Raw genomic sequence first — 26,930 nt, 5'->3', positions numbered from 1 at the left:
TGGGGATGGTGGGTTCATCACCCTGTGGGTGCTGGCATTGCCATGGGATGCCTTTTCCTACCTCTTCCCTCACCTGTCCCTGCTTATGGATAGGAAAGAAAGGGCTTGAAAGCTCCCAGCTCCAGAGCTGCAGATATCACATTGTCCTGGGCTCTCCTGGCTCTCAGCAGCTTCACTCCCACCAGGGCACCCTTTTGCCCCATGGATGCAGGACCCAGAGCATGCAGTAGCCCCAGTATCACCCACTGCCACGCTCCAGGGAGCCGGAGGTCTCCATCAATGGCAGAGGACCTCCTGGGTGGTTTTTATCATCTTTATTTGCATGAAGATAAACTGTGCCTTTGTCTGTACAATTTCTCCTTAAATACTTGGCAACCGTTAAAAAAAAAACACAACACAAACCCTGAAAAACAAAACCAAAGAGAACAAAAAAGAAAGGCGAGGAACAGTGCAGGCTATGATATCAAACCGGTGAATAAATAACCCCCTGGGCAGCGGGGGGACACAGGGCTGGTGAACGCAGCCCTCCCAGGTCCTCACTACCCCTTCCCCTGAGAGCAGGGAGCAGGCTTGGCCATGGGGGACCCGTCTCTGCTCTCTTCCAGCTTCAGTTGGCCGTGTCGGCCGTGGTGGTGGTGCTGACGTTCTTGTTGGTCTTGCAGCAGAAGTACTGGTTCCAGATCTGCAGGAAGGCTGTCCGGAACTTCTTGATCCTGAAGGCGTAGACGATGGGGTTCATGGCTGAGTTGCCGTGGGTGAGGAAGATGGCGATGTAGGTGAGGATGTGCGGTGTCTCACAGGACGGGCAGAACAAGGTGATGCAGTTGAGGATGTGCAGAGGGAGCCAGCTGAGGGCAAAAAGGAAGAGGACCAGTGCTAACGACTTGGCGATCTTCAGCTCCTTCCCATAATACTTCTGGGGGTCGTTGGAGCTGGAGGAGACTTTCTTGTTGAGCTGCTTGCGGATGAGGTTGAAGACTTCCAGGTAGATGAGCAGCATCAGCACCAGGGGAGGCAGGACCCAGACGAAGAAGTTGAAGTACACCATGTACTCCATGCTGATGACGGTCTCAAACTGGCACTTGATGACAAACTGCGTATGGGTGGCGTTCAGCTCCTGAGTCCTCCGCATCTTGTTCAGGTTGTTCCAGCCGAACATAGGGGTGAGTCCCACCAGAAAGGAGACGATCCAACAGCAAGCGATGGCCACGGCCGCCCGCCGGGGCGTCACCACGCTTTTATACCTGTGCAGGAGACAGCAACAGCAGGAAGGAATCAAACAGGAGCCGCACGCTCTGCCTGGGGGCCAAGGCTGCTCCAGTGAGGCGGCGGTGGCCGTGCTGAGATGCCACGATGCTGCTCGCTCCCATCCTTGGCAAGCGGTACCAGCTTGGCCTGACAGACGTGTTAATGGACTGGTTTCTCTGCGTGTGCCCTGGGGAACCTCAGCCTGCCTCCCACCAGCCCCAGGGATGGGAAGAGACCTCAGTCATGATCCTGGAGCTCTGGGGGTTGATGCCAAGCCAGGAAATGCATTAGGAAGCTGGAGCATGCGTGTTCAGCCCTCACATCTGGGGCGGGGGGGGTCACAGTGCTGCTCCAACAGCCCACCTTCCATCTTCCATCCATCATCCACTCCTGGAGCAGCATTCCCCCTTTCTTCCCCCCATGCACCCGCCCTACCAGCACCCTGTCCCACACAATTCCCCCTGCACTGGGGGAGGAAATCACCAGCAAAAGCCTCTTCTGGGACCCACGGGGCTGGAGGAAGGATCTGCTGGTACTAATGGAGCCCTGGGGAAGGCTCTGGGCACAGCTTGTCTCATTTCCTAAAGTGCTGGGCTGATCGACCAAACCCTCTTTCTTAATGGGCCGGTGCCAAGAGATGGAGGAGAAGGAGGAGGAAGCCATGCTCTGGCTGGGCTCTGCTCCCTCCCTGATGCCACTGGGGAGCACAATGCGGCTGGGCTCATCTCTCCAGAGCTCTCCATGCGGGAAGTGGAGGCTGCTGGACTGATTTTCCCCCCTGGTCCTCAAAGCAAAGCTTCTCCTCAAGAGGCCAAGGAGATTTGCAGCCCAAGTGCTATTGCTTTCCACCGGAGGGGATTGAACAAAAGGCATTTTCTGACTGTTTGCTGGGGTTTTTGCAGTGCTGCCAGTGTTAACCTGGCCATGGGGACCATGGGGAGGTGTCTGGCAAGCCTGGATCTCCACCCCAGTGCTCAAAGCTCTCCTCAGCCTTTACCTGTGCTGGGAAAATGGAGACTCTGGGGGCTTTTTAATAAAGCTAAGGGCCCCAATCCAGCCTCACTCCCCCTTGAGGGTCCCTTCTCAAGTCCCATCTTTTGGGCAAGGTGTCAGGGTGGGATTATGGACTGGGGGACATAGGAACCCAGAGGGTCCAGAGCCACCAGTCCCTGCCAGCTTTCCCAAACAAACCCCTCTGGTCTGGGAACAGATTCCCAGCATCCCGGAGGCAGCCCAGTCCATGGGAAGGAGGTGGCAACGCAGGCAGCTCCTCTGGGAGCCAAGGTTAGAGCTGGAGGGTGATTTATTCCTTGCAGGGAGGAGCGAGGGCAGGAGACCCTGAGAAAGGCGCAGGGCAGGGAGCGCTGGGGCACGGGCAGGGCGAGGGGTGGTGGGAGAGCACCCGTGCTGCGAGCCAGGCGAAGGGAAAGGTGGGGGGCCCATGGGAATGGGGGTACCAGAGGCTCCGGTGGGGCTGTGTGCTGGCCTGTGCACCCCGCATCACCCTTAACAGGTCCCTGGGGAGAGCTGATGTTCCCTTGCAGCTGTGACACCCCATTCCCACCACCTAGGATCGAGCAGGTTGAAATCACAGCACCAAGCGCCTGCCCTCGCTCCTTCCCTCTCTGCAGTCCCTGCGGTCCCATCTCCTCATTCCCAAGGGTTTCTAGGGTCTTCTATTGATCCCGGTGGATGTGCTGCCACCACCCCGGGTGCTCCCTGCCCTGTAGAGCTCTGTGACACCCATCACCAGAGAGACAGAGCTGCTGAGCACCCCAAACACCACCCCAAGGCTTGCAGCCAGCACCCACCCCTTCTCCCCTTGCTCTCATGCTGGGGCTCAGGAGCACAAGGGGCAGAATGAGCACTGGGACCCTGTTAGTCATGAACCAGGGTCGGATCAGAGGACGCAGTGTTCTCTCTTAGAGCCAAAGCAGAAGGGATGGGGAAAGGCTGCAGGGGGCCCAGCCTGGTCAGTCCCGGCCCCCTGCAGCTCCAGAACACTGTGTGTTGTTGCAGATGGATATCAGCACTACCAGGACAGCTGCAGAGGTTGTGCAGACCTCAGGTCCCTGGATGCACGCAAGCTCCCGTGGTCCAGAGTGTCCAACACACACACACACACACACACAACAGAGCAACAGCCCCACACGCTGCTGGCTGCTTGTCCACCCCTCCTCTCCAGTGAGCGTCCCTCCCACCTCCTCACTGCACATCCATCCCTCTTTGCCTCACATGGATGCTCCCACCTCACTGCGCAACCATTCCTCCTCCTTGCTGCACATCCACCTCTCTGCCATGGTCCATAGCCATCCCTCCTTGCTGCACATCCACCTCTCTGCCGTGGTCCATAGCCATCCCTCCTTGCTGCACATCCACCTCTCTGCCATGGTCCACAGCCATCCCTCCTTGCTGCACATCCACCTCCCTGCCGTGGTCCATAGCCATCCCTCCTTGCTGCACATCCACCTCCCTGCCGTGGTCCATAGCCATCCCTCCTTGCTGCACATCCACCTCTCTGCCGTGGTCCATAGCCATCCCTCCTTGCTGCACATCCACCTCTCTGCCGTGGTCCATAGCCATCCCTCCTTGCTGCACATCCACCTCCCTGCCATGGTCCATAGCCATCCCTCCTTGCTGCACATCCACCTCCCTGCCATGGTCCATATCCATCCCTCCTTGCTGCACATCCACCTCTCTGCCATGGTCCATAGCCATCCCTCCTTGCTGCACATCCACCTCTCTGCCATGGTCCATATCCATCCCTCCTTGCTGCACATCCACCTCTCTGCCATGGTCCACAGCCATCCCTCCTTGCTGCACATCCACCTCTCTGCCATGGTCCATAGCCATCCCTCCTTGCTGCACATCCACCTCCCTGCCATGGTCCATATCCATCCCTCCTTGCTGCACATCCACCTCCCTGCCATGGTCCATAGCCATCCCTCCTTGCTGCACATCCATCTCCGCCCTTGCTGCACAACGCAACAGTTCTAACATCAGGACCGACCTCTTCATGTTCCTTTGCTTAACTTTTCACCATGAGGTTTTAAATGTGGCATTGCAGAAGCAGCCAGCAGCTGAGACCAAAGCCTGTCTGTGCATGCCCCTGGGAACCATAGCTGAACACCCAAAATCCATAGAAAACAGCAGTATTTGGAGCTGGGGCTTTTGCTCCTTCTTCAAGCAACAAGCCAAAGGCAGAGGCAGCTGCAGCATCCTGCAGTGAAACGTGGTCTTCAGGGGCTCATGGGTGCCATTGCCCCTCATCAACCCCACATGGAGGTTGACAATGGCCTTAAACTGACTCTGAGCTCCTCCTTCACCCACCCCACAGGGTCTTGACCATGTAGCTCTCAAGGGGCTCAGCTGCTCTGAGGGCTGCAAAGCCAGCTTAAAGGGAGGAAATGTAAGATCCCACCTAGTGCTTGATCCCACCCACTGCTCAGCCTCACAGCACAGGGTGTTGGGTGGGGGGCGATGAGCTTGGTTGTTTCCGTGTCTCTTCCTTGGTTATGCCATACAGAAAAAGCCTTTCTCCTCTACCTCATTTTGCATGGATATGATAGGGCTGGAGTTTGGGATGGGTCTGGGAGGCAGAAGCATGAGAAAATGCTGCTAATGGCACCCAGTTAATAAATAATCTCATTATTCTCATCAGCATCAGAACAACTGCATCGCTGTGATTTTATTACTGCTATTATTTTTATTAACAGCTGTGACTAAAGCGTCCCTGGTAATAGTCACCGCCATCACCACCCGATCTGGGTTTGTTTCCTTTGTCTGTGGGGTTTTGAGCCTGACCATAATTGCTAGATTGTCCTCAGTGGTGGTTTTTGCACCATCTCTTCCCTACAGGGATGGGCATCGCCCCAAGGCCTCCTGCATGCCCTGCCAAGGCCAGGAGAAAGGAGCCTGGAGGGAGCAGAGCAGCCATCCGGCCTCACTGACATCCCAGTGAGACGGGGTGGGCAGGAAATGGGGTTTGGTGTGGAGCAAAAACATCTTTGGTGGTTTGGGAAGAAATGCAAAGAGGCGAAGTGTCAATTATTGCTGGAGTGCTGTCTGCATCCCAAGGGGAAGGGCGAGAAGTGATGGTTGAAGGTGGAGGCAGACAAATTGTCCCCAGGGGCTGTGTAGAGATAAGAGGGAGATGTGGAACAGGGTCCCCCAGGGACAGATGCTGCCTCCTGATGGGATGCTCCAGGAGATGCTGCAGGCAAAGTTTCTTGGGCTGAGGATGGAGGCACTGGGGGGGGGGCACTGAGGCCCCTTTTTCCCAGAACATCACAGAACAACCCAGAGTGGTTTGGGTTGGAAGGGACCTTAAGGCTCCTCCAGCTCCAACCCCTGCCACGGGCAGGGACACCTTCCATAGAGCAGCTTGCTCCAAGCCCCTGTGTCCAACCTGGCCTTGAGCACTGCCAGGGATGGGGCAGCCACAGCTCCTCTGCACAACCTCACGGTGTGGTGCCATCTCCTCTTGCTGCAGTGCACACCTGAAGTGTTTGGGCAGCAGAGATCCTCAAAGAAGAGGGTTGGTCATGCCCAGCTCCTCTCCCTGCTGAGCTGCTGTAACGCCAGGTCACCATGTGTGGGACGAGCTATAAGAGAGGTGCCAGCTGCTTGTAGAGATGATGCCAAGCAGAGAGGACACCATATGGTGAGGAGATCCTTCTCTGGCTCTCTGTAGGACGGGCTCAGCTCCTTTTACATCAGTTCCTTAAGGTCACGCGAGGATCAGAGGCCGGGATGGTGGAAACCACCTTGGCTGCCCTATCCCACCATGTCCCCTTGTTCCTCCTTCCCCCAGCAGCCTGATGGCATTTCTCAGTTTTCTCCCTTGGAGAGCACCTTGGGTCCTCCTTTGGAGCACTGGGAAGCGTCCCTCTGGTAGGACATCAGTGTCAGGTTGGAAATGCCATGCTGATGGAGGCTGTTGGGCTGTTTCGGTGCAGGAAAGGGGCTCCGTCACCAACCAACACCAATGCTTTTGCTGTAGAAGGATGCACTCTTCTGTCCCACCTCAAAGACTTTCCATGGATTATGGACCAGTGTTTATGCCTTTACTTGCCAGCTGGCAACTCACAAGCAACAAGTCTGGGATTTGGGGATCAGGATAAGCCCCCATGCATCCCAGAGAAGATGCTGATAGGGCCAGACTCCTCCCTTCCAAGCATTCATAGAGACAGGCTGTCCAGCCCTCCATCCAGCTGCCAGCTTTGGATGATGTTAGGTGACATCTGTCCCTCCCAAGGCCATCACTTACATGGTGAGGCAGCCACCAGTGGTCACCAGCCCCCATTTCTTCCAAGGTGGAAGACCAGAGGTGATGTGACCAGGAGAGGAACGTGCTGAAATGGTGTCAGCACCTCTCTGCCATTGCCATCTGTGTCCCCATCCTGGCTGTGAGAGCTGCCAGGGTGACCCAGGAGGGTGTGAAATGTCTTCGTGGAGCCACCCAACAGCTCAAGCTGTGTCTGCAGGCTGTGTGGGCCCATCACTGTCATTGACTTGCAGCAGCGGTTGGATGGATGCTGTCAGGAACGTGAAGGACTGAGTGGCTGATGTTTGACCCCCAAAGAGACACAAAGCTCCCAACAGGAGGGATGTGAACAAACAGGAGATGCACTCAGGTGATGCAAAGAGGGTGTTGGTGCTGGGAGACATTAATGCTAATGCTAAGAGACCTTTTTAGACATCTAAATCCACTTTCAAATCCTTGATAACCATCAAGAGTTTGAACTTACCTAGATGAAGCCCTAAAGAGATCTGAATGGAAGGAGGTAAGCAACCAAAGCAAAAGATCTAAGAAGGAATAAGCATTAGAGGTGAAAAAGAGCCTATGAGAACCCAGCGTCTGCCCCACAGTTTCCCTTCTGCAGCACTTCCCACCTCGTGCAGGGATCTCCTCATCCCAGCCCTGGGCATTTCCCAGCTTGGCATTTCGGAGCAGCTTTGATCACCACCATCTGAGTTTTCCCACCCAAGCAGCCTCCGGGACACAGGGAGAACTGAAGCAAAGATGCAGCCAGGCAGGAGGAGCAGAAACCCCAATCCTCTGCCATCAAAGGACTTTTGTCTAGAGATTTTCAATTAGCTCAGGACGTGCTCTGGCTGCTTTGCCTTGCTGCGTTCACAGGGCAGATGAGCCTCGTGTCAGCTTGGCCTCCTTTCCTCCTACCGCATTGGCCTCAGCTTAACTTCATTAGCTATGGCCTGCCTTCATTAGTGAATTAACTCCCCAGGACTTGCAATGCAATTCCCTACCAGAGCAGGGACCAGCAAAGCCACGTCTTGGGGCTGGCTGGGCAACTGCAGGTGTTCTCTGGACAAAAAGGATATTCAAGGAAATAGCGAAGAGCAAAATGGTTTTATTCAAACCAGACCTGGAGTCTTTGGGGCTTTTTGAACCAGAACAAAAGGAGATGTTTTGGGAGTGTTGCATTTACATCGACCTGTGGGTTGGAGACGTAGAGAATGAGCCAACGTCTTTGTCAACAGCATGGAGAGTGGGATCGAGCACCTGCAGCAAGTTTGCCACTGACACCAAGCTGTGTGGGGCTTTGGACAAGGGCCTGGAGGGACAGGACGAGGGGGAATGGCTTTAACCTGCCAGAGGGGAGACTGAGATGGGATCTTAGGTTGTTCTGGAACTGGATGAGCTTTAAGGTCCCTTCCAACACAAACCAGTCTGGGATTCTATGACTGATGCAAACCTCCCCCAAAGCCAATAGGAGAGAGGCCAGAAGCATCTGCATGGAACTGTATAGGTCCATAGGTGTGCATCCCACTGAAGAGCCTCCTGGTCCAGCTGGTGTCCAGGGTTTGGTTTTAGCACCCTAAGATTGTAGCTCTCTGCAAAGGAATTGCCCTGCACAAGTGACTGTGAAGCACAAGCAGCTGTCGAGGCCACCGAGTGTTCCTGACCACTTTTAATAGCCAGTAAATGTCTAATGGATGAAGGCGAGGGTGATGATGAGGCTTCTGAGAACAAATCCATCCTGCCCAAATTGACTGGTCCCCACACACTGAGACACAGCATCCCCAGGGCTTTGGTGAGTGCTTGGTTTCGTGGTGGGTGAAGCTGCGGTGGCCACAGCTCCAGCAAATGGCAGGAAAGGGGGATGTGGGCACATCCAAAAGCAGCCCCAGGGACACAAACATCCCCACAAGAAGCAAGAGCAATAAGGTAGAAGAGGGTTTTATGGGATAAAGTGCCTGGAAATGGGGAGCAATGCTTCTCTAGGCCAGCCAGGCTGTGTCAGGGTCTCTTCACCCCAGACTGGAGGCACAAAGCATGGGAGTCCATCCTGGATGGACTACAAGTATGGGAAGAGGTGTCTCCCCCCAGCCCCAGCTGTCCACAGCGTGGACCCAGAAGCCAAACACATCCCCCCACATCTGCTGCTCTATTGCTGCCATCAGCCTCGAAGCCCATCACAGCTCAGCCCATCTGCAGCTTGACATCTTCTGTGGGGCAGCATCACTTCATGAGGCTGTTTAAGGGCTTCCTCCCCTGCTCCCCAGTAGCCCACAGTGTCCACCTGGGTTTTGAGTCTAAACCTGCCCTAGTGCAGGTTCCAGCTGGAGGACTGAAGTAAATCTTTGCCTGCTGAGCCAAAGACACTTGTCACATCTCTGGTCCTTAGGAGCAGACAGAACATCACACCAGCCTGGATGAGTTCAGTGCCAAGCAGTCACATACCCCTCCTGCGGCTGCTTCTGGCCTTGATGGAGAAGTAGCTGCTGGATCCCTGCAGCCTGTTTAGGCTCTGGTGATGAATCACAGCCCATCTTCAGGAACAAACAGCAGGCACCCAGTAACTGCAGAGCTCCTTCCAGACCTCTTGCCCAGCTGGCCTCATCTCAGAGGTGGGATGTGAGTAACCTCCACGGCAGCTCCACCATGGAGCGGTGCCAATGGCATCACCTTGGGCATCCCACTGCAACAGGATGCTGCAAGGGGAAGGGCTGGAGATCGCAGGGAGGGAGGATGGAGAGCACAGGGACCTCCCATGCATCCTTCCCCTTCAGTCTCTGCCCTGGGTGTGGAGGAGACAGCGCTCTTGTCCAAAGAAGGCAGAGGAGCACGTGTCGTCCGCTGCTGCTCAATGAGAAAGGCCGTTTTTCTCGCTTCCTTCAAGCAGCATCCTTCATCCCGGCAGCGAGTATAAATCCTTTGGGCACATAAAGCTGAGCTTGTTTTCAGACTGGGCTTGGTTTACAGCCTGTGGCTGGATCCTGACACGTTCAAGTGCTCTGTGGCTGTGCAAGCAGAAATTCTTGGCAAGGACCCCTCAGTGCTTGGCAGTCAAAATGCGACTGGATGGGGATTAAGCAAGGGGCTGGGGACACGCAGGGCATCCGATGCCTGATGGAAATGGTAGGTTAGTTTGTGCCTATTGGGGAGTGCTGCCCTCTAACCCCAGGCAGACCCCGCATACCCCAAAGGGAGCTCTGAGACTGCCTGATACTGTGGGCAGCACCAGGTGCATCCAAGGGTGCTGAGTGCCTGCACTGGGGTGGCCACGCTCTGGATGTCACCCTCCTGCTAACGTGTGGCAGTGTCCCTGGTGAGTGGGGTGCAAGGTGCCCTGAGCCTTAGCTTTGCAGCCAGGCAGCTCCAGGGCTCCCTCCCAGCTCCATGTGTGGTCACAGCCCCCTAGGACATTCCTGGATCACTGGCTTCTCCCTCCAGGACCCCGAGGTAGGGAAAAAATGATTTAACTCCATTGGCAATGGCTGCAAATCATGAAACAAGCTGAAGAATCTTAGAACTGCTGGTTCAAAACTGTGATGTTCTTGTCTTCTGGCTCCTGCTTTCAGGCAGTGGCATTTTTGAGCGTTTCTATGCGATGCAAAGCATGAGAAGTGCTGCTTCAAACGAGAATGGAAACAGAAATTGAGATTCTTCCCTAGCGCCAGGACTTTGGGAATTAGGACACAGGGAGAGGAACAGCCCAGTCCCTAAGAGATGGGGGTGAGATTCGGGAAGCGGGCTGCATCAGTGATGGGTTTGATGGGCTTGTTTTCAGTGTTACCCCAGAGCAATAAACTCAGTGGACGTTTTTAGTGCCTGAGCAGTTTCGGTGTCAAAACCCAGGGATTTGGTGTGCAAACATCTCCTTGGAGAGGAGGACAGGCCTGAAAGTGAGGGCGGGTCCTGCACGTCCCCATCACACAGCTGAGCCCTTTCTGTTCTGGGAGCAACCCACCTCCAGCAGCAAGAAGGTTTCAGGAGGAGCTGCTCCAAACCCATGCACATCCCCTTCTGTGCTGTGCTGGAGGTGCTTCTCATCTGCCCTGGACCATTGCTCTGTGGATCAAAGGCTCGCATACGTCAGCCTTGCCCCTGCCATGGTGGCTGCCTGGGGGCTGTTTGCCCAGGCATGTCTCTGCGTGTCACTGTGTGATGAGAGAAGTCAGGGCAAGGTACCTGTGTAGTACAAAGGGGAAGGGATGAAAGGCAGCTTTGGCTGGATAAACAGCGAGTTACTTCAATTGCTGTCTGTATTGTACTTGAATTTTCCATGCACTGCATGTTTTCGTTCTTGATGCAAAAGAACATCTTTGAAACGAGGACTCTGAAAGTCAGAGCCCAAAACGGAGAAGAGAGGGGGAAGAGGAGAGGACAGCGAAAGCAAGAAAGCAGCTCTTTAAACCACTTAAAATGCCAAATCTGTCAAATGTGGGCTCCATGAGGAATTGAAATGAGCTCTACAACGCCTGGTGTGCCTGGGCTGCCCGGGCCTCCATGGCTCATACTGCATCCCACAGATCACTGCGGCTTGCAGAAAGCCGGACGTGTCGGGAGGAAGGTGCCAGCTAAGGAAGCTCCTGGTGCCATCTGCCCAGCACCAGGGCAGGATGCCCAGTGCCACCGTCCTTCCCTGCGTGTCACCACCACGCTCTGTGAATGCTGCGAAAGCAAAGGACAAGTGGGTACCCAGAGGATGCCTCCGACCAGGTGGAGTCTGCAAAGCACCGAGAGCCATCAAAAGGCAGGAGCAGATCAGAGATCCCAACTGGAAGGGAAATAAGGGGGATCTTGAGACCTGCTGTTGGCATTCAATCGGAATTCAACCTGTTCCTGAGATAAATGGGAGGCCGGAAACTGGAACCATCATCTCCTGTTAAGATGTGTTAACCCAGCCACGAAGCAGGGCTGAGGTGGGTCTTTATCTCTCCGCTGCAGAAGGACTCTTCAGAAGAAGACATATCCCACGTTACAGCTGGAACAGGAGATCAGTATCATCTGCCTTTTAATTCCTTGTTTTCTGCACCTCTGCTTGCTCACCCGACTCCTCATTTCGCAGTCAACAACTCAACTGCTCAGTTTCTTAAGGCCACAACCGGTTATCTCTGGCCAGGATCCTCAACAGCACGATTTGTCTCTGCAAAGGGAACATTTCCCTTCTTGCCCATGGCCCAGTTCAAAGATTAACACACTCGAGACTGAGAAATGGGCTGGAAGCTCACAAGTTGAGGGGGGTTGTTTTCTCCACCCAAGGTCTAAATAAGAATTAGGACGTGCCGATGAGATCCGCTGTTTCTAAACCTCAGAGGACACAGTAACCCAAAACAACCAGTTCGGCGCCTTCTGCCCACTGCATATCTCCCTTGATTAAAAGATCGATTTCAGACGCCAAAAGCAGTTGGATTAGATTAATTGAATTGAAGTTTTGGCTATATGGACTTGCAATTAGTGAAAATCACTTTGGAGGTGCCATTTCACGCTATCGTTGACTTCCAACTTCAGCGCAAACACAACTTGCCACAGAGCTGGAGGAAAACCTGCGTTATTCATCCCTCAGCAACGGCCTCAAAACAGGAGCAGTGGGGATCAGAGTACATACATGTCGAGCCATTAACTTACTTATGCTGGGATGAATCTATATATCCTGATCAGCCAAATGAAACGCCAAATTGAACGGGAAGGCTCCAGTTAAAACCGCAATCCAATGTTCTCTCGCTGCAGAGAATCAATCTATCACCAAGAAAACAACTAAAAAGTGCAAAAGAAAAGCAAACCTGCAGTTTATTGTGTAAATGCTGTTGTTTTTTTTTTTCAATCAGATTTAAAGGATTATTTATTCCCTTGGAGGCAAACTGACCTTGCTGCCTGAAGGAAGCAGCTCAGCAGCTCAGCAGGATGGTGGGGTGGAAAACCTGAGACCCAAGACCAGCAAAATGCATCAGCTGGGCATAAATTACACCCCGTGCCTCTTCCTAATGACTCTGGTAGCTAAATCCAGACAAGGAGCAACGGGCAGACATAGCACAAGTCTGCCCATGCAGCCTGGCTGGTGCCTGGCACGGAGATGAAGGATGCATGGACCGGGCAGGATCAAGTCCTTCCCAGGCACAAGTGATGCGCAAGACCCTGTGAAGGACCCAGCGTCCCCCTTCCCTGGTGCACAAGGGACATGCAAGAAGGTCCCCAGGCTCCTGGAGGTGGAGATGCTTTGCTGTGGCCGGACCTTGGTGCTTAGGGTAGGGCATAGCCCTACTCAGGGTGACAACCATGCTTCTGATGCTGCAAGCACCATGGGAGGGGGTGTAAAAGCAAGATGGGAATGGCTGCTGGTACCAGAGCACACCTTGAGCTCCTTTGGAGCAAACAGACCTCTCTGAGCCCATAAGGCTCCATGGGCACCTGCCTGGCTCAGCACAGGCTTTGCCACATCCATCTGGACACAGGCTGTGCTCTGAGCTCTCTCCCAGCCTTGACGGCTCGGTGCTGCAGTGAACAGAGCTCTCTGCACCCAGACAAACGAGTGCTTCAGTTGTGCAGTACAAGGTTTGAGTCACCGAGTGTTGTTACCAGTGCAGAAAGGAAAGAGAAATCATTTGGTCTGTAAGACTGTGCTAATTCTGGCTGTGGCTGAGGCAGTGTTTCTCAGCATCGTCCTCTTGGTGCTTTTGGAGTGTTTGTAGAGCATCATTCCCTCTGTGAACAGATGGGGAAACTGAGTCGCAGAGGGGGACTGTGATGTGCCAAGTGAAGCAAAATGAACTGAGTGGAATGAGAAAGCATCCCTGGTGCCAGAGGCTGGCACTTCCCTTACTTGAAAGAGGCCAAGAAAAATCATCCTGGTCTCTGGATCTAGGGAGAGAAATGGCCTGGAGAAGGTTGCTAGACAGCCATAGCAGTGATGTGCTGGTTTTTGTGCTCCGGCCCTCCTTTGGGGATCAATAGAAAGGTGTTGTTGTCACCCCATGCAAGGTCCAGGACTGGGGGATGTCACCTTCCTGCCCCTGTGTCCCTGTGGTCCTGCTTGTGCATCACCGGTACCCAGGGGTCTGCATGCAAGAGCACCATGGCCAGTCTTAGGGACAGCAGTGAAGGAGGCTGGTGAGGAAGACAAGGAAATGGGGCTGAGGAAGAATCCTCTTCCCTCCTCCAGCTCCTTTTTGGGAACAGAGACTTTTGTTCTTAAGATCAATCCAATCAAACTGCGGTGGCTGCTCAGTGGTCCCCAGCTCAGTGCTGGGGGGCAAAATCCAGGCAAGGAAGGGATGGTAGAGAGGATGAAAAATCAGCAAGACATGAGGCAAGGGCATAAAGGGCAGCTGCTGGGTCCCACTGGACTCGGGGCAGTGAAGGGCAAACCCAGATGCTGCCAGACTTTCCAATGGCTGATCCTGCTCTGCAATGCCCTCCATCACCAAAAGCATCATCACCCTTCCTCCCGTACTCGGCCCTCATCAGTTGCTGCCTCTGCTCTATAGGAAGAAGGCTCTCAACCCCTTGGGGTTATTTTACACTCTGTTCCTGATGGCATCACCAGTGATGGCTCCTTAATACCCAGATCTGCCCGTCTGGGAAGGCAGCTGCATGCCTGGCTGCAGGCTGTGATGGGGCTGGGTGCTGGGGGTGCTCAGCTCATTGCTATTCTGCAGGACACCTCAGTGCCTGTGGGGCTTTTTGTGGCTGCTTTGGAGAGCATCAATTGCTCTTTCTTGCAACTGAGCATCCTGTGCCTGCCCGGGCAGCTGGGCGGCCGTGCTGCCACAGAAGGCATCTCTGTCCCTGCCAGGAGACCAGGCAGCCTCTGGGACAGCTGGGATCCCATTTCATGGGCTTGGAAGTTCGGGTCACCTCGGACAAGGTGTGTCCCAAAAGGACTGGCTCCCTGGGACCGCTCCTCCCAGCCCATCAGCATCCCGCACGCTCGGTTCTCCCCATGCATCCCTGCGGCATCACTTTGAGAAGTGCTCCGTGTCCTGCTGTCTGCAGGGACCTCAACCCCCAGGACCTGTGTCTGTGGGCAGAACCCTGCAGGGTTTTCCCCTGCCCTTCTGCTAGCCAGAGGTTTTCATTGAGCCGCACTGAAATGAGCCCTGCTGGTGCCACACAGAAACTCATGTCCCAGGTTATTTCACCTTGGTGCCTCCTCCACGTTTTCCTCCTTCTTTCCATTCTCCTTTGTGCTGCAGTGATCTTTCTATCCCCTCTGCCTTCACAAGAGGATACAGAGCCACCAACACACTGCCTTGCTGAATTTCAGACCCCTCGTGACTCTCATGTCGGCTCCGACCGGTCCCACTGCAGCCCCTCTCCATGCTGAGACTCCCTAGGGGTCACAGCAGTGAATCCCTGGGAATGACAGGGTCATTCCCGTATAAAGATAGACTGAGCAAGTTGGGGCTGTTCAGCCTGGAGAAGAGAAGCTGCATGGAGACCTCAGAGCAGCTTCCAGTGTCTGAAGGGGGCCTATAGGGATGCTGGGGAGGGACTCTTCATTAGGGACTGCAGTGACAGGACAAGGGGTAATGGGTTAAAACTTAAACAGGGGAAATTCAGGTTGGATCTAAGGAGGAAGTTCTTTACTGTGAGGGTGCTGAGGCACTGGAATGGGTTGCCCAGGGAGGTTGTGAATGCTCCATTCCTGGTGGTGTTCAAGGCCAGTTTGGACAGAGCCTTGGGTGCCATGGTTTAGTGTGAGGTGTCCCTGCCCATGGCAGGGGGTTGGAACTGGATGATCTTAAGGTCCTTTCCAACCCAAACCATTCTGGGATTCTATGATTCCTCCCCACTGTCAGGCTGATTTTGAGCATGGCTGTTTGAATGCAGCAGCTCCATGACCCCCATCCCTAAGCCTTTGTCCAGCCCTGCCTATTCTTCCTTGGAGGCCCAGGGACCATGGTGGCTGCCATGTCCCATCAGAGCACCCATCCAAGCTTGTGGCCAAAATCCCCTTTCTGGTCAATGGGACACTTTAAAGACACAGTAAAGCTTATTCCAACACTGCACATGAGCTAGAAAAACCAGGCTGTGATGCACCCTGGGCTGTCAGAGGAGGGTGGCTTGGCTGCTGGTGACCACATGGAACATGTCCAACCAGAGCCAGCCCACATGCCAAGGGCTGGGCAATGACACGGAGACTCACTGGGGAGTGGATTGGTGCTGGCTCCATGGCACAGGAATGCCTGAGCCTGCTGCACACCCAGCCCTGACCCCTGAGTCCCTTTGCTCCATCACACGCTCTGGCCAGCACGGAGCAGGGCTGGGACCGTTTCTGTAAGAGCAGGTAAAGACGATGCCTCCCACTGATGGAGCCGCATCCTCCCATGACAGGGCTGGGGGAAGACACAGGACCCCCCCACTGAAGGGCTCCACCGTGCCCTGAGCCAGCGCCAGCACCGGATGGCCGCGGTGATGGCACACACCGTGGTGAGCTGGACCTGACTCATGCCTGACAGGCTGCCTGCAGGGCCAGGCTGGGCTGCTGGGGACCCGGCAGGCTGAGTCAGCAGCTTTTGCTTTGGCAGAGCCTCCTGTAGGGTGTTTCACTTGTCCTGCTGCCAGCAGCTGCACAGGGTCCTTGGGAAGCACCGGGCACCACGGCTCAGTGCGCGCTGCCATCGCCTCCACCAACCCAGAGCCCTTGGTGACACCCCAGGCACTGCAGAGAAGGGAAAGCCAGCTCTGAAGGGCTCAGTGGTGCTGCTGGAAGCGTGGCACTCTGTCTGATGGGTCTGCAAATTGCAGCTCCGGGGCTGGGGCTGGGTTTGGGGCTCTGCTGGTCTGATGGACTATTGCACCATGGACCATCACTCACCGGCAGTGAGGGACCTCATCTTACTGCAGGCACTTCCCTGTCTATGCCACCATGTTGGTGCTCCTCACCTCATGGTCAGTTTCTATTCCCATGGGATGAAGAAACGCAAGCTGGCAAGCGCCCCATCTCAGCTTCCATCTCTGCTGTGCCCCAGCCCCCTTCCCTGCCTGGTGGGGTCATGCTGAGCAAGCCACAGCGCTGCTCCGTGCCTCAGTTTCCCTGTCTGCACACGTACTATTGCCCTGGAAACCTGCCTCCAAACATACTGGTGATGCCTTGCCAAGGGGCAATGCTTTCACCTAAAATCTAGGGAGATGGAGGGGAAAAAAAAAGCATCCCAGAGCAGGATTTTGGGGTGCAGCAAGGAGACAGCAGCAGCAAGGAGCTGGTATTGGTGCCCTGCCCTGCAGCTCAGCCTAAGCTCTGCTGAGGGACCAGATGTCGACTCACAGCAAACGGGGTCAGGGTGGAATGATACCCTGGGCAGATTAGCCAGCATGGGGAGCACCCTGCTCAGGCCTACAGAAGGGCTGGGATGAGATGGGATGCTGCTGCCCAGGAAGCCTGGCCAGGGTCTTGGGGGCCACACATCTCCCCATCTCCTTCTCATAGCGAGAACGTGGGAATAAACCCCAATCTGAGCACATCCAGAGTATCCCTGCATGGGATTCACTGCTCTTCTCCCCTTCCCTCTACGCTACCGGGAATGGAGCATCCCACAGTCAGACCCTCTCTGCATCCTAAGGAAGAGACACTCATAGACACCAAGGAGGGGACACCCATTCCCGAGCCTTCCCTAAGAGCCCTGGAGCTGCAGACACTGCTTACAGCCCAAAGCACTTCCTTTGGCCGGCGTGGCAGCATCTGGAGTTAGTGACCTGATTTTGTGTCTGCTGGCAAGCGTCTCGTGGTGCTGCTGCTGCAGCTGTGTGTGATCCCACTGAGCCTCCTCCAGATGTCCCCTCTCCCAGGGATCTCTGACATAACCTGCTCTTGGCTCAAAACCACCCCGTGCATCAAAGCATTGTGTTGCAAACCAGCTCACTCGAGTGCTTACTGGGGTCTTAAGACCAATATAACCTGCTCTTGGCTCAAAACCACCCCGTGCATCAAAGCATCGTGCTGCAAACCAGCTCACTCGAGTGCTTACTGGGGTCTTAAGACCAATATAACCTGCTCTTGGCTCAAAACCACCCCATGCATCAAAGCATCGTGCTGCAAACCAGCTCACCCAGGTATTTACTGGGGTCTTAAGACCAATATAACCTGCTCTTGGCTCAAAACCACCCCGTGCATCAAAGCATCGTGCTTCAAACCAGCTCACTCGAGTGCTTACTGGGGTCTTAAGACCAATACAACCTGCTGGTAAAGCCCATGGTGGTGCCAGGGCTCTGGGTGTTTTGGTGTGACCAGGATTGAGCTCCCGGTCTGGCACAGCTCATCCATGCACCCCGGGTCTGGTGTGAAATGCTGGCTCTGATTTAGCAGCCACCCGCTGAGCTGGTGCAGGGTGCAGGGTGCAGGGTGCAGGGGGCAGGGTGCTGGGTGCTGGGAGCTGCAGCTTCAAAGCAGCTTGGAGGCTCCAGCCAACCTCCCTGTGTGTGATTTCTGCCTTTTGAGCTCCATCCTCGCTTCAGATGTGCTTGCTCCTTGGGAATGGAGGTCTCCGTAGATCACCCTCCCCTGCTACAAATACACTGGTGGAGGGCAGCAAGGGAAGGGATAAAAGAGGCGGCTGCAGAGACCCCCAAATTTCTCCGGTTTAGGACAAATGGGAGCTCTTTCCTTGGGAATCCAATCTGCTTCCACAGGGGCAGGGCCTATAGGGGTGGATAATGAGTAATGGGGTTGAAGGAAACCTAGAGGAGCTCCTGGGTGCAAACCCCCCCTGCGGCTCCCTGAGCTCACGCTCCTGGCTCTGAGTCACCTGGATGCTTGTGAAATGTTTCCTCCAAGACTGAAAATAAGCCTTGGGACAACCAGGGTTTGGTTTATTCCCTTGCCTGGGTGGACGCAGTCACTTTGCCATCACCCTCACTGCTGGTTTGGCCAGGCTGAGGCATCTCCAGTCACCTTTGCCTCCCTGGGTAGCCATGAAACCCATTGCCTGGCCAAAAACTGCCCTCAGATGTAGCACACGTTTCCTCTTCTTCCATTGCTCTGATTAGAGCCTCAAAACCTGCTGCTGTGGTTTGATACCTCCGCAGAGGACCGGCTCCCACAGGCATCGGGGCCACCACACATCCCAGCCTGGTCCAAAACCTCCTCATCCCCATCCTGACCACATCTGCTGGGTCTCAGAGCCCAAGCATTGGGGTTGCTAGAAAGGTTTCCCATGTGCTTTGGTGCCTGGGAATTTGGGCCCAAGCAGGGTCTCATCCCAATGTCCTCCCCATCCCCATCCCACTGTCAGTGGAAGAAAGGTGGGAAAACCATCCCAGCCACATGCCCTGCTCCATGACCCAGCTGGCTGAGGGTGCTGAGGCTTCCCTGTGACCCAGCCCCAGCTGGCCCCATGCCTGCAGCCTTTGGCAGGCCCAGAGAGAAGGGAAAAGAGCACTGCAATCCCAGCAAGAGCCTGGACAACAGCGGGGTCAAGGGGGGGAAGCTTCCCCCTTCCATCACTGGGGCCATCCAAGGCTGCCTGCAGCTCTCACCGCCTCGACTTCCAAGTGCTGCAGCTGGGGGCTGAGGGATGCTCCTGCCACACCTGAGCTGGTTTATCTCATCAGGCTCAGGAGAAGGCTCTCCTAAACCATCTCCTACTGCTCCCCCCACCATTTCCTAGCAATTTCCACTCCACTCTGGTCTCATTTCCATGGCTCTGCAGCCTCACGTGTATGTTCAATACCTTCAGCAATGTAAAACGCAGCTTGCCTTGCGGGATGCTGCTCGGGTGGGCATTGGAGGTCCCTGCTGCGGGGTGAGAGGCCCCCCCCACAAGGGCTCTTGCTACCAGCACATCTCTCCAACTTTAATCTTCCTGGCCCGTGTTTCAAAGACCCGGAGGAAAGAGCTGGTGGTGTGAAGTGGGCAAGGCGAGGACCCCCAAGGACACAGCAAGATAGGACCAGTGCCTCCAGCATCCCCAGGCAAGGGGCTGTCTGCTCCTGCTGCCATGGCCCCCTCCTCAAAGCCCAGAGCAGCATCTCAGAGCAGAGACAGGGCAGGGGCTGGCGCCAGAGGAGCTACATCCCCCCCCGCCCCAACATCCCTCCGGCCCCCAGCATCCTGCTGCCGAGGGGCCGGTTCCTGCCGGCCGCCCCTGCCCGGCTGCTTCCCCTCCCTTTGAACTCGTTTCATCTTCCCCAGGCCCGGCCGTGAGAGGGAAGTTTGGGCTGGGCTGGGGGCCCTGCTGTGCCCGGCGGTGGGGACGGCAGCAAGGGGGGTCCTGCCTTGAGGCCAGAAGGGGAGGAAGGATGCGAGAGGGGAGATGTGAGCGCTTCCACCTGCAGGAAAGCAGCAAACCTATTTTAGGTGGTTTCCAGCTGTTTAGAGCAGTTCCTGTGGAGGCTCGGGAGCGTGGTACCCTCTGCTCCAGCCCGCTCAACCCTAGCGATGCTCCTGCATCCCTCCAGAGTCAAGAAAATGCCCTTTGTGGGGAGGCAGCTCCCTGCAGATCCCAGCAGACTGGCGAGATGCTACCTGGGGTTTGGGGCACAGGAAGAGGGTTCAGTGGGATACCCTGGTCCCCCAACCATGCTGGGTGTGCACTGGGTTTCCCTCCAGGAGCAGGAGGAAAGGGGTGCCAACACAGAGCCATGAAAGACCCCTCTCCATCCCTCAAAACCTGCCTCCACCTTGCACGAGTGGCCCATGCTCCTCTGTGTCTGTGTCCATAGGAAACACGGCCATGGGAGCGGGGAGGATGCTTGCGATGCAGCATCGGATGTCACTCTCCCACTGCCATCCCACACATCCCAGATGTCTCAGGGCACCATTTGCTCAAGACATTGCGCCAGAAAACACCCACCCCTGGGGTCACAAAGCTCCTGGTCTGCCCCAGGGCTTGATGTCCATTGGGTGCATGGGCAGAGAACGGGTCCACGTTCGCTGGAAGAAGGAGCAAAGCTGAAGGTGGTTCCCCCAAGCTCACAGCCCCCAGGGCTGGGCTGTACATGGGAGCTGGAGCAGGATCCCAGCTGTGATGCACCACATTCCCAGCTCCCTGCCAAGCTGCGCTTCCAGTCCTGGCTCTGCCTAATTAAATAGAAAACCTGGAAAATCCACCAGTGCCTTGGCTTCTCCTCCAGACAACCCGTCCCAGACAACAGCCCCGTTGGCTTCTCACCCCAATTGGCCACTACGTGGCAGGGATGTGGAAACCCTGCACACCCCGTCATAGAACCCAAACCGCAAGTGCTGCTTGCTGGGGAGCACAAGGATGGAGCAGGGAAGCCCGGAGCCTCTCTCCTTGCTGCTCCCAGTCCTTTTCGGCTGCCTCTAGGAGATGCGTTTCGCTTCCCTGCTGTCCCCTCCAGCCAGTAGTGGGGCTGGGGATGTGGGATCCCCATGCACAAAAGCCCACAAGGCCCCTTGGCCATGCGTGCATCCCACTGGGGAGCACCCACCCTGTGTCAGCCTTGTGTGGGCACTTCCTTTGGCACCGCAGCACCCACTCTGTCTGCTCACTCCATCCCCTCCATGCCCGATGTCAATGTGCCAGGGGGGATACCCCTGCTCCATGTCCTGGCCACCCTATGGATGTGCCCGGGGCAGAGATCCCCCCCCACATCACCTGCAGGTCTCTGTGGGTGCCACCCCGGGGACACACGTGGGTCTCGATGGGGACTCAAGTGCTGCTGCAGGCTCTCAGCACCCGTTTGCAGGCTGCTGGGTTCGGTGTCGCAGTGAGGAACGACACCATGAAGCCGTGATTGGAGCTGTCAAAATGTTGTCGGTATCATCCCTCAGCAGCCAGCACAGGTTGGGGGGAACTCGCCACATTCCAGGCTCAGGGAAGAGTCTTTCGTGGTGTTTTCTGTGCTATTTGTCATCTCCAGCCCTGTGTTTTGCTGCTGCTGGCGCCCAAAATCACCTAAAATCGCTGCATCTGCCAACTGCCAGGGAGAGGAGGAAGCACCCGGGGATGAGAGAATGGGAGAGTGAAGCCAAACCCTTCTTGTGGCTATGAAGCCTTTTGATATTAAGTAGGGTACAGAAACTCAGAGGGAAATCTCCCTGTGCCAAGTGCTCAGCCACATAATGGGACAGCCAAAGTCAGGGTCGATACTGCATGAGAAAAGCCCACCCAAACTATCCACAGCTTAATATTGCTGCAGGAAACCTCCTGGGCACAGGGCAGAAATCTCCCCATTTGCTGCTCAGAGGCAGGAATGGACATAAAAAGACTGGATTTGTTAGGAAAATGACTGCTGAGAGCTCGGCGGTGTTGCTATGTATGAAGCTGCAGCACTCCCACTCCTGAATCCAGCCCCAGCATGCAGGGGAGGCAGGAGGACCAAAAAAGCACCCAGATCAATGACAGGGTGAGAATCACTTCAGCTACAGACGGGCTGGGAGACAAGGATTTGTCAGGCTGGGAAAATCACACTTAGGGAGGAAGTCGGGAACAGCCTCAGGAATCATCTGTGGCAGGGAGGGGTTGGGGCTTAACCTGTGCCTCCCCTCTCCGCCTTCTGGTCCCTCACTGAGCAGCCTCTGCGGGCCAAGGGTGCAGGAAAAGCCCCACAGTGGTGATCCAGTGGATCCGGGGACACCGAGCACACTGGAGCAGCCTCAGGTCCTTGTCTCCCTGTACAGGGAGGTGATTCCTGCCCCTGGAAGGGTCTGGGCTGAGTTTCCTCAGCCTTCCCGGAGCGGATGAGCCTGGCAAAGGCGTCCTTGAACAGAGCAAAGGGAACCAGCAACAGCGACGGCGCAGCGCGGGGCTGAGGTGGGATGTGCAGGTACCAGCGCCGGGTGTCAGATCCCTGCCAGCCCCACAGGGGGATCCCGGCCCCACAGCTGCCTCTCCCCAGCCCCAGGGGCTGCAGCAGCTCACCAGGAGCCAGCCATGAAGCGGTTAAATATCTCCTCCTGGAGCAGCAGGGTTCAGATACAGTTCGTACCCCCCCATTTACACCCCACCGTACTGGTCATGGGCTTGGCTTTGACAACAGATAGAGACGAGGAGAAGGGGAAAACCAGGAAGGGGAGGCGTCTGTGGGGCAGCCCCATAGGCAGGGTCTCTCCTGAGTGAGCCTGCTCTATAAGACATGCCCGGCTGTCACCTCTGGTCCCTCAGCCCCCCAGAACTGTGCCACACATGTCCATGAGCAAGCAAGGCATCACCCCATGGCTCCTGGGCTGCCCGTGGTGAGGGAATGACTGGGCTGAAGACAAATCTATCATCCCCTTTCCACTCCCTGGAGCACCCGCTGGTGCTCTCCCATATGCCGTGGGACCCCACGAGGGACCACAGTGTAACATCTGCCTGCACCCCAGCACCCTCTGAACCCTCAAATGAAGCTGCCAAAGGCTCCAGGACCCCCCCCAGCCCAGCCTGCCCCAATCGCTGCTGCAGCCAGATGTGCCCCAGCAGCAGCAGCGTGGAGGAAGACCTTTCTTTCAGTGCTTCACCAAGAGTTTGGGGCTCCCTTTCTCCCCCCAGCCGTCACCGCAGAGCTCATCCCGATGCGTTTTCCTACCTGACAGGGATCTTCACCCGCAGGTATCGATCCACGGCGATGGCCAGGAGCGCCAGGATGGAGCTCTCGGTGAGGATGAGGACGGGACAGGCCACCATGAGGCAGCTGTAAAACTCCGTCTGCGGTCCGATGTTGATGATGATGGCCAAGGGGATGACCAGAGCCCCCACGGCCACGTCGGCCACCGCCAGAGAGACGATGAAGCAGAAAGTGGCATCCCGCAGCGCCTGGTTCATCTTCACAGCCCAAATGACCAGGATATTCCCCGGCACGGACACCAAAGCGATGAGGACCTCGATGGAGATGTAGGCAGCCTGGAAGGCTGAGACGGGGTGCGCCATGGTGCTGCGGGCCCCCCGCGCTGGGGTCCTCGGTCACCTGCAATCGCCCAGGGATGCGGTTTGCAACTGGCATCGCCGGGTGCGCTGCGAGCCGGGATGGAGCCTGGGCAGGGGGTGGGAACTAGGACACCCCCCCCCCCCCCCCCCCCGCCAAGCTCTGTGCCGTCCCCCGGAGCTCCGACCCCAGGGGCTCATCCTGCACCCACCTCCGCCGCTTCACCACCGCTCCCGGAGCCGCGGGGCCAGCCCCGGCGGAGCCCTTCGGGACCGAGGCATCAGAGCAGGACCCCCGTTTCCCCCCTCTTTGGTCCCTGCTCCGGCAGCAGCCGCCGGACACGGACCTCACCTTGTGCTGCAAGCAGAGGGCTTGTTTCGGGGTGCCCTCACCCCGGCACAGGAGCAGCTCTTCACCCGCAGGGTGCCGCCGGGGGCATGCTGCGGGGCGGCAGGAGGGATGCCCGCGGCTCTCGGTGGCTGTGCGCGGTCCCCGGTGCCCGGCACCGCTCGGCTCCCGCAGGCTCCGCCGGCTCCCAACCGGAGCTGGAGCATCACATGGTGCAGCCTTCCAGGCGTTTAAAGAGCGACTGACCCGATTTGGGGCTCGTCGAGGCCGGGAAGAACCGGGAGGAGGGGGGGGTGTGGGGGGTAGGGGGGTGGAGCCGGCAGTGGTGGGGAGCAACGGAGCCGGTGCCAGCCCCGAGCTCCAGGCACGGATCCGGTCCCGGTTTTAGCACCAAAACCGGTTTTGGAGGCCGGGTGTGACGGAGGCTCCGGGAGCGGAGGCAGCGCCTGCGCTCGAGGGGAGCGAGGTCCCAGCGCATCAATGGGACAGGACGGGGCTGGTCGTCCCCAACCACCACATCAGACCCGAACAGGCGCTAAGAGCTGTGGCTGACAATGTGTCACCCCAAATCACTGCTGGGGTCTGTCGGGGTGAAACCCCCAAGCAACCTTCATCCTCTCTGGGTGCTGGGATGGGGCTGCACCCCAGGCTGGGGAGCTGCAGGGCTGGCAGCGTTCCTTGTGCAGGGGTTGTGCCATTGCTAAACAGAGCTGCTGGGGCAGGCGGAGGGGCCTGGGTGGGAATAGTGACCCCAAACTGGCGGTGAGGCTGGACCAGATGCTGCTTAAGATCCTAGAAGAAGGGGGAAAACCATCACCCCCAAAACCTCACCCCTTGGCTGGGTAGTGAGGAGGGAATGGGACTGATGGAGCTGAACCAGCCAAGCCCTCCAGGGACTCTTCCCAAGCATGGACTAGGCTCATCCTGCATAAGTGGCTCCCCAGGAGTGGGGTTAGACCATCCAAGTGCTGCAGGGACATGGACCAGCTACAGCCGCAGATCTGCAGCAAGAGGATGCTCTCAGATCCCATCTGCACCTCTTGCCACCCTTCCTCCCTCCTCTGCTGTGACTCTGGTGAGTTGTTCCCTCCTGCTCTGCTCTGCCTCGGTGAGAGATGTCCCAGCACCTGGATCTGCCCCTTTGGGCTGACCCTCACCCTCTCCTCCATCAGAGCCTGCACATCCCCAGGTGGGGATGGGAACAGTGCGGGACCATCACAGACCCAGTGCTGAGCATCTCAGCTGATGGTCCATGGGCTTCCCCTTTACCTCCTTGGCCAAGTGGCCAGTGTGGGGCTGAGGGGTTTGAGCATCCGAGGAGTGCCTGGGGCCTGCAGCAATGTGCCATTGGGCTGTGCCAGCACCAGGGCCAGGAGAGCTTATTTGGATTGAACAATCTGTTTGCTCTGCAGAGAGAAAAATAAACTGAGGATGGCGGGCTCATGTAAACACCGTGCTATTTATGGGAGGCAATCACTGGAGCATCTCCCAGCGCGTCTCCTCACACATCCTCAAGCACAGGCAGGAAGCCGTTACCCAGCTGTACGGCCAGAGGTAACACATGGCGCTCGGGGCAGGGGACCACAGTGGAAAGAGCATCCCCAGGGAGCCCCCAAAACCCCCTCGCCCACCAGCTTCCCGGGGGGAACGTCGTTGCAATCAACCTCTGGCTGGGAGCAGGGCAGGAAAACTGGCAGGTTCCTCACGGGAGCGTAATGCGGAAGCAAAAGCAGGCAGGTCCCGGCCTAATTGTATGCAAATCTCCCAAACACAGATCAAAAACCACTCCTTTTCCTTAGTGCGTTTGCAGTTTGTTCTCCCTGCCTGGACTCATGCCCCAGCACACTTAATTTTAGCAGCACCCCTAAAAAAGCCCCATTTAAAGCCAAAACTGAGCTGCCTGGCTGGGAGTTGGTCAAAGCAGGTAGGAGCTCCATCACCAGCCCATGGAAATGGTTCTGGGGGCTTTGGCAAAGGCTGCAGAGATGGAATGAGCAAATGTTGCTGCTGGTGGTTGTGGAGAGCCTGCTCCTGATGGACAAGGCATCACGTCCTCGCCCTCTGGGACACCAGGCTCGTGTCGGGTGAGTGTCAGAGATCCCTTAAAATCCCATGAAAGGTAAGTTTCCAGAGGACATCAAGCACTGACAAGGGTTTTTTTTCCTCTCTTTCAGGGTCTTGCTGGGGTTTGGAATGAGAAAACACCTTGAGACCTGCAGCGGGTCGTGAAGTGGTGGATAAGGCTGCTACAGGCACGTACCCACTGCCATCCCCGGTGTGGATGGGATGAAGGTGGGTGAGGAGAGGACACAGCGTGGCTCCGGTGCTCCTGCTCGGGCTGTTCCACCTCGGCATCTCCCGTGAGCTGGGGACAGGACCAAAGCTTGCCCATGGCAGGAGGAGCTGGTGGGTGTCCGGCTCCGTGCCAGCGCCGTGCACCGCGGGGTTTGGCGTGTCAGGGCCTGGCTGACAAAACCAAACCCCAAGTGAGCACCCGCAGGGCTTGGGAGCAGCCAAGGAATGCTGCTCCGAGGAGGCAAGTCCAGGCGATGGCAGCTCATTTCCACTCGTCTTCCTTCAGCCTTTCTTGGGGCTTGGAGCTTTCCCCCTCCTGCCTCAGTTTACCTCCCCGAAGAGCAGCCCCTTGCTGCCGTCCTGGGAGCTCAGGGCAGAAGCTGAGGGTTTCTCCACCTCTTCCATCACAGGCACCATCCCACAGCCCTTCTGATCATGGAAAGGGGCCTCTTAATTAGGGAAGTTAATGAGGAGCACGGCTGGTGCCAGCAGGACGAGGCCGACGTTGATGTCTCCATGAGGACAAGTGACCCCTTGAACGCCACGGGCCAGTGGGTCCAGACAAGATGGTACAAAAAGGAGCAAACACAGGGAAAACCCGGAGCTGTTCCAAGGATGAGATGCTCACCCCATAGCACCAGCCCTGGGGCCGACGGTGACGCAGCGCCTCAGCTGGACTTCCCGTGGGATACGGGGCTGCTCCATGACTTGTGCTGGGTTTCTGTCCCGTTCAACAGGATCCACGGCCCTTGGGAAGCCCTTGCAGGGTGATGCATCCCCGGGCAGACACTCAGCAGCAATGACACAGCGTAGGAAACATTCCTGGGAGACAATTCAAAGCAGCAGATCCTGGAGGATGGATGAAGGAGCGGCTGCTTCCCCACGGCCTGACCCTTCCCACCAAGCCCATCTCAGCCCTGCCTCCCAGAGCAGGGGTTTCCAGCACATCGGCAGCACTGCCCGTGCTCTGAGGTAGGAAGTGGGT

The 26,930-nt window shown here is 56.6% G+C and overlaps 1 protein-coding gene across 2 annotated transcripts; it reads right to left on the bottom strand.

The window, feature by feature from the left end:
• Nucleotides 1-399: 399 nt before the first annotated feature.
• ADORA1 (adenosine A1 receptor) lies at nt 400-23,935 on the bottom strand. Of its 2 annotated transcripts, none has more exons than XM_057424473.1 (3): nt 23,654-23,935; nt 22,967-23,344; nt 400-1,244 (listed from the first exon to the last, which is right to left on the bottom strand). In XM_057424473.1, the coding sequence occupies exons 2-3, from the start codon at nt 23,305-23,307 to the stop codon at nt 608-610; spliced, it is 978 nt and encodes a 325-aa protein (XP_057280456.1). In that variant the 5' UTR covers nt 23,308-23,344; nt 23,654-23,935; the 3' UTR covers nt 400-607. The 2 variants fall into 2 exon arrangements, with proteins under 2 accessions (XP_057280456.1, XP_057280457.1); XM_057424474.1 differs by lacking the exon at nt 23,654-23,935 and adding an exon at nt 23,514-23,637.
• Between the last annotated feature and the right edge of the window lie 2,995 nt (nt 23,936-26,930).

The sequence above is a fragment of the Pezoporus wallicus genome, unplaced genomic scaffold, assembly GCF_028554395.1.
Source record: "Pezoporus wallicus isolate ANWC-B61680 ecotype Strahan unplaced genomic scaffold, APGP_CSIRO_Pwel_v1 contig_9123, whole genome shotgun sequence".
In the NCBI taxonomy this organism is placed as follows: domain Eukaryota; kingdom Metazoa; phylum Chordata; class Aves; order Psittaciformes; family Psittacidae; genus Pezoporus; species Pezoporus wallicus.
Note: the sequence above shows the minus strand (reverse complement) of the source record. Positions and strands in the feature narration are given on the sequence as shown.

Coding starts and splice junctions, on each gene's coding strand:
- ADORA1 (XM_057424473.1), bottom strand. CDS start 23,307: ATGGCGCACCCCGTCTCAGCCTTCCAGGCTGCCTACATCTCCATCGAG. Junction 1,245..22,966: donor CGGGTGAAGATCCCTGTCAG/GTAGGAAAACGC, acceptor TCTCCTGCACAG/GTATAAAAGCGTGGTGACGC.